This window comes from Chaetodon trifascialis, chromosome 13 (assembly GCF_039877785.1).
Source record: "Chaetodon trifascialis isolate fChaTrf1 chromosome 13, fChaTrf1.hap1, whole genome shotgun sequence".
NCBI classification, from domain to species: domain Eukaryota; kingdom Metazoa; phylum Chordata; class Actinopteri; order Chaetodontiformes; family Chaetodontidae; genus Chaetodon; species Chaetodon trifascialis.
In genome coordinates this window covers 20,924,063-20,936,053 of record NC_092068.1, presented here as the reverse complement: position 1 = coordinate 20,936,053, position 11,991 = coordinate 20,924,063, and the positions used below count along the sequence as shown (strand labels likewise).

The following is an 11,991-nucleotide window of genomic DNA, read 5'->3' as shown; positions in this document are numbered from 1 at the left end:
GCTTCGGGCGAAACCCAAGTCAATTTATTAAACACAGGGAGAACACAACACGGAAACAGGGATCAGGCTCCTCTTACGGGACTCCTCTTCTCTGGTGATAAACTAACTTCATAATTACACTAATAATTCCTCTTAAACAGCCGCGACTGGGACGAATTAGCTGATCGCAACAGGCCTGTGCGTCGGGAAAATATTGAGAAATTACTCTTGATCTGAAGTAAAAGCGAACATGTGATCTGATCTATAACTTAATTTAACTTTTTTATATCTCAGATTATATGCAGCTCCTTGTTGAGACTTTGGGTGGCCTCCTGATATTTATATGCAACTGTTTTACATATAAAAAAACGGAGGTCTTCGCATATATGAAATTATACCTCAAAAATAACAATAATGACAATAATAATAATTTGAATGATAATTTGTGAGCCTTTAATATTTTGTACACTACCTGCCTTTCAGTTAACATGCGTCAGCGGTTCATTTTCTGTCTGAGGTGGAATCTGTTGCAGCTCCGTTGTGGTCCACAGGTAATATTGAGTTAGAAGATGGAAGCTGCTGAAACAGGTCTGCGGCGGTGTGTGCACGTGTGTGTGAGAGAGGGAGTGTGTGTATGTGTGTGGATTGAGGCAGCACTGTCGAGTGATGTGATACTGAGTGTGGGTGTAGCTGACAATCGTATCTCTAATGAAGCGGTCCCATGGTGAGGCGATAGAAATCTACCAACTGGTCAATCTTTGGTCCAGCAGTCAATAACACACCGTGCCCTTCCGCGTGACACACGTCACCGTACACCTGACAACGCCACAGCAAACCACGTGACAGCGCCGTGCTGCTCATCACGCTGCTGCCACTGTTTTTAGAATAAAAATCCATCATTTCAACTCCCGCCAGCTTTCTCCTCAGTGAATCATAAAAGTCATTTTACCTCTAAAAGCCATCCTGCCACTGTCTCCTCCCTCCTCTCTGTGTGTATCCGCATCGTTTATCTGAGTTATCATATTGAAATCATTACTCATGGCAGTTCTTCAAATCTTATCTTCTAATCCTGCTTGTGATTTTGAGTATCTCTGACTTCCAGCTTCCTCCGCTGTTGCACTAAACCGTGTCGGCCAGATGACTTCAGTACAAACGGAAAGTTTTGTCTCACCGGCGTGCAGCTCCGTGCCCTTTTTCTTCTCCGCTGTGGCCCGACAGACTCTCCTCCTCCTCCTTCTCCTCCTCTGCTCTCAGTCCAACAAGCTCCACACACGACCGCTTCACTCACCGTTAGACCGGCTGCACACCTTAACGCTGCCTGTCCCTGTGCGCCCCCGCCGCCACCGCCTCGCCCCTCATTCATCACCGCTATTAACGCGTTGGATAATAAAGCCTGTCACGGAAAATATTATAATCCATTTCAAGCAACATATCTATTTTGTACAGAATTATAATATTCCTTTAGGGATCATAAATATGAAATGTAATTTACAACAGATTATATTAGATTAGATATAATCTAAATAAGCGAGCCATAAAGTTCATGTGAGCCTGACAACAGATGCGCTTCTAAACCAAACTTTCTGAACTTTTGTGAAGATTTTAAGTCTTGTTTTCTTCTTATTTTGTAGCATGTCTCTCATATGATTCCCTTTATGGCTTCATTTAGTTAAATACAATTTACACTCACCAATACAGCTGGCGTGAGGCTACCAGCACACCTGGAAACGCACTTTCCATTCATGCCTATTTTTAAAAGATTTGCAACTCCTGGTGAGCGCAGATGAAATTGATCTAAATTGGATGGACGTGAAAACATAAATCGTTTTCCCTCTCGTTGCCCTCTCAGACAGGTTTTGTCAAATTTATTTTTATTTTTATTAATTTCTGCTTCACGACGACCTCCATAGGCAGGTCAAGTATTTTGCGATCTTTACATTAAACGCTGTTTCACTTCACATGTATGAAATGCTGAAGTGACTAAGTTAAAGTTCCAGGCGTTGTGGAAGTCTTGATTGATTTGTGAGCACCGCTTGAGGCATGAAGACATACTTGAGCAAGCTCTGTGCGCTCTGGCGCCATCCTTCCTCCAGCCCCGGCACCAGCGCTGCTCTCCTTCTCTACACTCCCCCAGCTCTGCGCTCTTTGGCTGCCCGAGGTGTCTGTCAAAGTGAGGGGAAAGAAAAAAATGTTTTAGGAGAAAAATCTGAGCAATATTTCTGTTGGGAGGCGGGCTGGTCGTGAAGAGAACAATCGGGTTGACTTTGCCAGGGAGCCACCTCAAAGCATATCAGGTTACTTTGAGTGACAGCGTAACCATGGCAAATAATTTGACTAAGGCTATTGTCTTATCCTCACCATCCCCGGGTCAGATAACCGACCAATCAGAGTTCATATAATCGCTTGTCTTGCCAGCTTAGAATAATATTATTAAAACGAGCCAGCGAGTCCGGTCTCCGGGAGTAGGTTATGTTGAAACGGCATAGAAAAGGTGGAGGAGGACGGTGGAAGGAGTAGCAACTTTCTCTCTTTCTCACCAACTTTATGGGGATTTGTCGCCTGGGGTTTTGCATGGCTGAATGGACTTGAGTTTATTCCACAGTACGCAGTTGGATATAACCTAACTTTGGGCTGTTTTAAGTTTTAAGCTGCTCTTTTTGGGGACCTGTTGTCGCTTGTGGACTTAATGCGTTTTGATTTAATGTGAGACTGAGCGGAGAGACGTGGAAGTAAGGCACAATATAATCTGTATTGATTTACGTTGTCGCCATGTCCATGCTTCCGACGTTTGGTTTTACGCAGGAACAAGTGGCGTGTGTCTGCGAAGTCCTCCAACAAGGGGGGAACATCGAGCGGCTGGGGCGCTTTCTCTGGTCCCTCCCGGCGTGCGAACACCTTCACAAAAACGAGAGCGTCCTTAAAGCGAAAGCCGTGGTCGCGTTCCACCGGGGGAACTTCCGAGAGCTCTACAAGATCCTGGAGAGCCACCAGTTTTCGCCGCACAACCACCCGAAGCTGCAGCAGCTGTGGCTGAAAGCGCACTACATCGAGGCGGAGAAGCTGAGAGGCCGCCCGCTCGGCGCCGTGGGGAAGTACCGCGTCCGGAGAAAGTTCCCCCTGCCCCGCTCCATCTGGGACGGAGAGGAGACAAGCTACTGCTTTAAAGAGAAGAGCAGGAGCGTACTGCGGGAGTGGTACACCCACAACCCTTATCCATCCCCGCGGGAGAAAAGGGAGCTGGCCGAGGCCACGGGACTCACGACCACGCAGGTCAGCAACTGGTTCAAAAACCGACGACAGCGAGACCGAGCAGCGGAGGCAAAGGAAAGGTATGATGAAAGATAGACTCTCAGAGCGTATGTCAGAGGTGGTGAATTGTGTAGTGTTTTTATGAATGTACACATGAAGAAAAAAAAACAGCATATTTAAAACAGGCACAAACAACCAGTGTTTCTACGGTGCGTCCATGCAGATGATTTGCTGACCTACATCTGGCAATTTATTGCATCGACAAATATTAATGTATTCTCAGTCCTAAACAAATCTCCAATTCTGTCCACACATCTGTGCGTATTGATGGGACATTATATCAGAGGCAGGCATGTTTTTTCTGCTTTTGGGTTTAGTAAACTCACGTCCCGCACTGTTGTTTGCATGTTTGTGATAATTGTGCAGGCCGTGCGTAAAAGTTGAAAGGCAGAAAATTAAAGACTCGTTGTCAGATAAATTACAAGGATATAAAAGTTGCATATACCCCCACTTTTATGTTTTAATCACACTTATTACCACAACATGAAATTTTGCTTTCACATTAGGATCAGAGGCAAAACCAGCTACTTTTCTAACCCTCCAGATACTGACGTGAGCACAGACTCGATGTGGAAGAAAACATCTCAGAACACGTTTAAAAGTTGTTTTGCGGTGTAATTGATGTGGCGCGCTGTGTAGCCTTCATATCAGCCCGGTTGACATTTCATTAGGACCAGTTTGTACTTTTCAAGCTTTGGAAATTTCACAGGCAGAAGCTGGAGAGACGTGTTTTAGTCAGGTGTTCGCAGGGTTGGTGTCTTCTTTCACCCTGTGGCCACTAATTCGGGCTGAAAGCTGTACGTAAATCATGTCTTCCCACTGAGAAAAGCCTTACTCACGCTGCAAACATACGGACTGTGCCATACGCAACAGGCACACATTTGGCCATAATTAGACCTGTCATTTATTCAGACGTGGCGAAGGCCGAGAGCTGGTCCAGTCTGATGGGCGTCTGTAGCCACAGGTCACTCTGGTTGAATTCACTTGCCATCGGCACAGACACTTCATGCAGGTTCGGTGATGAAATAGATTTATGGTCTTCAGTCACTGTTCACGACGACAGCCGTTTAACTCTCTGCGCAGCCTCTAATTATAACGTACTTATTGTTTGCATCTTGACACACGTGCGCCTGAATGCATTCCTGACTGATGCATTAATAAATCATTAGACTAAGCATTTTACCATGTTTGAATGTTAATTATACTTATTATGGCTTCTGTAAATATGGCGTCGCCTAATTAATACCCCAGTGCACTCAGGAGCATGAACACTATTTTTTTGGTTGTGTGTGTGTGTGTGTGTGTGTGTGTGTGTGTGTGTGTGTGTGTGTGTGTGTGTGTGTGTGTGTGTGTGTGTGTGTGTGCGTGCCTCTTTTCAGAATGATTATTTTAATTGTTTTCACAGCATTAAAAACATTATTTCCAGATATTAAATCAGCATATTTGGCCCTCTGGTTCATATTCTGAGTAATCGACCGCAGCTGGTTTTGAGCATGTGATCTTGATCATTTCTCGCACATTCTTCCTGATTCCTGAGTCTGTCAGTCCTTTCTGTCTGTGCCTCGCTGATTTTGTTTTCTGTTCGCAGAGAAAACAACGAGAACAGCAATAGCCACAACCCATTGACTTCTTCCATGAATGGAAATAAATCTCTATTGGGGAGCTCGGACGACGATAAAACACCCTCGGGGACACCGGATCACACGTCTCCGAGCCCGGCTCTGCTCCTCGGCTCCAATGCCGGTTTACAGTCCCTGCACGGCCTCGCGCCCCCGCCGGGACCCAGCGCCATCCCGGTGCCGAGCGGCGCAGACTCGGTGCACCATCACCACTCATTGCACCATGACACCATACTGAACCCTATGTCTTCTAATCTAGTGGACCTTGGCTCTTAAAAAAAGCGGCGCAGAAGGGGGACAGACAGCAGCGTTCCCGTTTTATTTTCTTTGGAAACGTAATTTACAAGGTGGCGTAAAGCTTCAAGCACTTGCGGCAAGGTGCAAAGCAGACAGACTGGAACACTGCGAACACAGCCACCGTAACAAATCATTTAGTCTCATATTCAACCTTTAAAGTCTTTTTTTTTTAAAGTGGGAAAAATCTGCCGGCGGGCGCAAACCCCCCAAGTTTATCCACAAATTTAACTTCCACTTGTTTTTCTTTTTGAGGAACAAGTGTCAGAGCACTTACGAAATGTTCGACATATACAGTACTTAAAGCAGCTAGCAGTTTCTCACCCTATTGGCTTAATTTGTCTTTAATTCGCCCAAGGAAAACTTTAAATCCAAAGACTTCTTAAGGCAGATCATTGTGGCAGACAAAACATGAGGCGGATATAGGTCGTTTTAGCTAAAAATAAATAAAATAATACTAAAAAAAAAAAAAAAAAAGAAAAAGAACAAGAAAGAAAGAAAAAGAAAAAAAAGTATTTTACCGGAATGTAATAACGTAACATGTTATATTGTTGAAAACAATAACAATAAAATGTCTTAATTCTTGTTACTATTACCATTGTTGTTTTAGGGGTTTAGATATATCAGCAGACTCTATAGGCACAGAGCTAAAGGTAGGACACCCCATCGCCTTTTTGTTTACACAGGGTTTTCCAACAGAGCCATAAGCAGTTTTTTCCGGGGGGTTGGGGGGATGATGGGGTATGATATTCTCAAGTGTCTTATAAGAGCCCTGACGAGATGAAATATCTTAATCTCTTGATATTATTATTATTATTTGCCTTTTCATTTGGAAAGAGACTGCATGTAAACTTTGCGATAAATGATGAAACATAAAAGCGATTCACCTATAGTTTCATATACCCTTTACAATAAAAGAAAGAGAAATACATGGATTAAAGTCGAGGATTTCTTTGATTCTGAATGATTATTGACTTTTTTTCCTTTTCAGAAAAAAACAGTCTGTTTATGCAGTTTTCTATTTTTAAACCCTTCGAGCTTGTTGACATTAAAAAGATATTTAAACAGGCAAATATTCCCACACTAAAGCAGCTGCAGGCGAATATCTGATCTTTACGCAGTCACAGAGGGGTGTTTGCTGGATAATGTGTGCGCATTTACACTTTTTGATTGAGCATTTTTAGCGTTTAGGTCTAATTCTATTGCTGCTCTGGATCTAAAGCGGCCAGTGGGCTGTGGTAGAGCTGCTTTGCATCCAAGCTTCACTGTTTCCTCTGGCCTTCTGAATGTGCGCTGAAGCACCAGTTCCTTAATAACGCTGGGGAAATGTATGATCAGATAGCGCTGCCTAAAATCAGGAGTCTTAGCCTTTGACGCATAGGGCTGCTCTAAGAAAGGGGATATTGTCCTGTATGGGCAGTCTGCCGGCGCGCAGGGGTCGATATCCCGGGATTATCTACCATCTAATCATAAATGCTGCAAGGGAAGTCGTTCTGGAGGAAAACTGTCCGTCTCTTCGGTCATTTCCAGGCTTCTGTCTTTGGCCTCTGCAGCTGAAATGGAACAGCAAGAACTGGATGAAAAGAAGCTAAAAAGTCTGGAAATGTGAAATATGTGAAAAGAGGAAACTATGCAGTCGGCTGCACATGGGCTTCTTTAAAGTTAAGGAATATAATTTAGCATCAGATTGTTAGGGGAGAGGGTTTTAAATGCAGAAGTTTAATTATTGCGCATCTGAATTTTATTGTGCGTGTTTTTTAATGACGTGAGGTCAAAGTTCACAAGTCATCAATGCCGATGTAAAAATGACAAAGCGAGAGAGAGGGAGAAAAGAAAAATATCGACACTTAATCCAGCGCTTTGTAAAAACAACACCAGTCAAGAGACTGTGGCATGTGGCCATTACAGGCAGAGCTGGGCGAAATTTATACGCGCTTTTCCAACCGGAGACCTTGATGTTCAAGTGATGACACCTTATCTTTCCGCGCTCGGCTGAGGGGAACAAAAGTGCCGTAGTGTTTGGCGGAGGAGAAGAACAACACAGAGCTGGAAACGGGCGTTGAAAGAAGACACTTTGTTTGAACAGCTTCAGCCGCGCAACACCTTCAAGCGCCCCCCCACCCCCCGGTCTGCTGCCCGAGCTGTGCGCAGAGAATAAACATAAAACAACATCTTTTCTGCCTTTCATGCTTTCATTAGTAGCCGCGGTGCTTTCCCTCTGACAGGCTACAGGCTCAGGTGGTAGCCCAGTGGAGTGCGCCGGGTGCGCTTTGTGGCAGTTATTATCACACTGATTGCAGCACGATGGCGTGTTTTGTGCCATATTCTTAGCCGATCTTTGCCTTTGTGCATCTCATCATCCCAGCTGACACTTGGTGTAATGGCAGCGTGGCTAGCTTGCTGGATGCTGATTGGCTGTTGGGTTCACATGCTAATAGGTGGATTTTTTTAAGGTGCAACAACAGCAAAGTTGTGGTAAATGATCTTACAGGCCCAGGAGGCGCTAATGGGAGTGTAAATATGAAAAGTGTACACAAAGAGTGTGTCAGCTGTCTGTAAATGCGAGGGATCAGTCTCACCTTGTTGGGCACAACCTCTGGCTCCTGAGGGTCAATTACACATGCAGCTCAAAGCCCACGCTTTCTAATTAACGAGGACTTCAGTGCATATGGGTCTACTCAAAACAAACCTATAATAGCGGCTTGTGAGGAGACGCGGAATAGTTGGTCTCTCACCAAACCAACCCTGTAACCCCACAAAGAGTTGCGATTTTCGTCTCCCCGCACTTTCAGTCTCTCTTGTTTCCCATAAGCCTTGAAACGTGAACTTGAACTGGCATTGTGAGCGCGCCATGTGTGCCCGGAGAGGGGAGGGAAGGCTATTAAACGTTTTTTGGGCAGACGATGTTAGGAAAGTCCGCCAGCACTGAAGAAAAGTCCTAACGAGGCGCGCTGGTTCTGAACGCTGATTTGATGCTGCCAAGCCGGCTTATGGGAACAATGGCAGCAGAGGAATCAGCATAAACAGACGGACAGGTGTGAACTGGTCGTGGTTTCTCGCACAAATTCATCCGCAGACCTTTTAATCGCCTGTCAGTTCACCACGAGGTGAGGATTTTGCGGAGATTAAACGTCAAGTGTTGAACAGATTCATGCAAACAGCCTTGTAGAAAGTTAATGCCACTTTGCCTCAGGAAGAAAATCATGAAACAATCAGGAGGGAATGCTGAGTCCTGGCCTTGTAAAGATCACCTCCGTGCGCTTTTACGGGATGTTAAGCAAACTGTTCTGAGAGCTGCTCTGACCCGGGATCTGTTTTTGTTCCATGACTGATGAGCAAATTAGTGTTATTATTGTCATCATAATCGCATCACCGCCCAGCACATAATGCGCTTCACACACACGGTTTTCACGCTGTTTTACTGAATAATAGAGTTTAGATTGTTATTTAACGGCCGTATTGATTCAGGATTTTGTATCAAACACACTGTGTCCGCATGGCTGCTGCAGACTGTGGCAGCGCCTACATCCACTTTGGTTCACTAAGATATTCTATTTACATCTAATAGCTAAAATGCATTGTTTTTCCGTATTTTGCATGAGCTAAATCGTTTAAAATAGCAGCAAAAACATCCCTATTCTCGCGTTAGTTCCGACAGGTTGAATTTAATTTGAAAGTTGATTTATTTCTGCTAAAATAAATTAATTCACATGTTTTTTTTCTTATTTAGTTATTTTTTCTGCGGTATTTAGCCTATTCGGAGTTGTCAGGTCTGGATTTGTGGTGGTCTGTCCTTTGCTGATTGATATGGCAAGAAAATTAGGTTAAAAAAACAACAACAACAAAAAAAACAACAACTAAAAACAGCGCAGCCGCATTAAAACATTAAGATAATTTTATATTGCTATGTTGTATTAATGATTGGTTATTCTGTCGGGATCTTTAAAGCTGAACATTTAACAAAAACATTCATCAATATAGAAGAATCATTAAGTTTAAATTGGAATAGTATATTCGACTTTTAAGGGGGCGTTTCCTCTGAAATCCTCAGCAGATATCAGATTTATTTATTTATTTATTTTTTACTGAAACCATTTCTACAGAATTGGAAATATTTTTTGGACACTGCGATAATTTAGGATTTTTACTGACGATTTATTTTTAAATTCGTAATCAACCGCGTTTTTATACCAGAATCCATTCGATAAACACGTAATAATAATGATTCACTTTCACAGTAGACCGACATCAACTGCGTTTAACTGCCATTGATAATGCAGTTATTAAATTGATGATCAAACCTGATCAGAAATCGTATCTCTATTTTTATTTATTTATTTATATACTTTTTTTTTTATTTTTTATTTTTTTTTACAAAGGAAGAAAACAACCACATCCCTTAAAGTTTGCATGATGAAACAATTTAATGCACAAAAATAGCCATAACTGGAGATACAAGGTTTCCGTCCTGCAGCACAACACGTAAAGGCTACTCATTTAACCTGGCTGATTTTAGGTTTAGTGATGTTAACACTCTCCCCAGAAATGTCAGGTACAGTGATGATAGTTATAATGTGACACATTATTGGTCCCAGTGGGAAATTCTCTTTTCACTTACCCCCTTCAGGGAGGTCAGAGGTCAGACTTTTATAGCAGCAGCAGCAGCCTCAGAGCTGGAGGGGATTCACTGGGTCTCGGACGGTTTGTCAAACCACCGTCCCAGTTTAAATCCACTGGTCTGAAGTCGACCCGAGTCGCTTTAGACAGAACTCTGATTCCAGGCATTGTCCCGGTTAACTGTGGAAAATTAAAGGTCTGTGAGGATGATAGCACAGGACACAACAAATATTTCGGGAACAAACGGCGGCACTGAGTGTGAACAGGCAGTGATTCATGCCACCTGTTGTTTAGAGAGGTCGTACTAATAAGGGAGTGATACAGCTGAGATTTACATTACTGATATACTGCGACTGCAAAGTAGAAACTGTTTGAGTCAGGCGACAGAGAGGAATATCAACTGGCTGCAACATCACTATCATTAGATCACTTCTAACTGTGGGCTTCCACAGCAGCATGAAAAGGTGTGTGCCACTTGATTGTATTTAAGTTTCAAATGAGAGATCGGGCTTTTGGATTAAGAAACATACCATTTTATCACAGAGTCAGATAAAAAGGAGCAGTGTCTACATGCAGCGCTCCTTTTGATCCGATGTGTTTATCAGATTCTCTTTAACTGGATCTGAAAATGGGCTGCAGTCAGTGAGCAGCACAAACTCTCCCCTCTCCTCTGGCTGTAGGTACCAGCAGGCCTCTCGTCACCACAGCTGAAACTGTCCCGCTGAATGAGAATAACATGTCTAATACTGAAATTCCTCTCTGGCAATCTAAAAACCATGACTGGATAACGTAAGAGCTGCAATGGCACTGCCAAGAGGTGGAGAGGCTGGACAGTAAACATCCTGCTCTGAGAGGTAAAATGCACACAATTTACCTTCAGCGTCAGTTCATTTTGGTATCAAGCATAATGTATGTACATGATTTTACTGTTATATATTCAGTGTTTTTGCTTAATACAGAAATTCATGTTGGAATTAACATCTTAAAAAAACTTGAAAAATTAGGACTTATCTTATGAAGGTCATTAAAAACTGCTTCGCTGTGATTCTTGTATAGAATAAATCCACAATGTCTGATGGAAAAAGCCTGCTGAGCTGCTTGGGCTGCACCTAAATATCACATGGACTCAAACCTGAATGAAAATGGTTCACAGACAGGCTGCTCCTGGCTCATTCAGTAATTCAGAGCCAGTGTTTTCAGGCTCAGATGAAGAGATGAAACCTTGCACATGGCCAGACCGAGAGTTACGAGGAACACCCAGACAGACAGAAGGATAAAATCAAAGTTCATCAGTAGTATGACGATGTAGAATATGGTTTGTATTACAAACATCCTCGTTCTCAGTGCCTCGCCCAAAACCAGCCCTCTGTTTGGAGGGAAGCTCTGACGAAAGCCAACCCGGGAATACAAATGTAAATATTAAAGGCAATCTGAATGCTAACAAGAGTTACCCCAGCAGCGCAGAAGTTCCAAACAATGGTCAATTGTTGTTTACATCAGCAATCTTTGGAAACAAAGTGGCCTATAGTTTCAATGAAGAACAGATTAGACAAACAGAACACTTTAAATTATTTAATTACTGAAAATATTATAAAATATGCAATTTCCACACATTTGGCCTTTAGATGAGTTTAGCGTGTGGCTAATTGTGAAGACCAGCGCTGCAAATAAAAAGCACATATTGATAAAATGGTACCTTTAGAAATGCTGTCAGATCACCAGCATTTCTAACTCGTAAGGCCTTTTTTTGTTTGTTTCTGTTTGATTTTATGGCGCTTTGAGGTCAAACAGAGAGGTGCGATTATTGATGAGCACATTGATTTCAGCCTCCCCTCAGCCATTACGCATTTTTGGTGTATCAGGTGTGTCCCATAAAACAGGATAAAACAGCAGGGGGTTTTGGGAGTGAGGAGGAGGAGGAGGGGATGGAGGGTTGGGGATGGGGGTGTGCACGGTGTAGGGTTACGGTCAAACGAGAGAGAGAGAGAGAGAGAGAGAGAGAGAGAGAGAGAGAGAGAGAGAGAGAGAGAGAGAGGGATGGTCAGGGGAGTACAAGCATTAATGCACTCCCTGTGTGCTGGACGCGTACTGTTACAAAACACACACTCTCACAAACACATCAGCGCACTGCGGGCGCCCTTTGCTCGAGTGAAAGGTCGCCGGGCAGACCGAG

The 11,991-nt window shown here is 43.3% G+C and overlaps 1 protein-coding gene across 1 annotated transcript; it reads left to right on the top strand.

The window, feature by feature from the left end:
• Window positions 1-1,902: 1,902 nt before the first annotated feature.
• six2a (SIX homeobox 2a) lies at window positions 1,903-5,972 on the top strand. The gene is made up of 2 exons (XM_070977712.1): window positions 1,903-3,308; window positions 4,877-5,972. The coding sequence occupies exons 1-2, from the start codon at window positions 2,749-2,751 to the stop codon at window positions 5,181-5,183; spliced, it is 867 nt and encodes a 288-aa protein (XP_070833813.1). The 5' UTR covers window positions 1,903-2,748; the 3' UTR covers window positions 5,184-5,972.
• The last annotated feature ends 6,019 nt before the right edge of the window (window positions 5,973-11,991 follow it).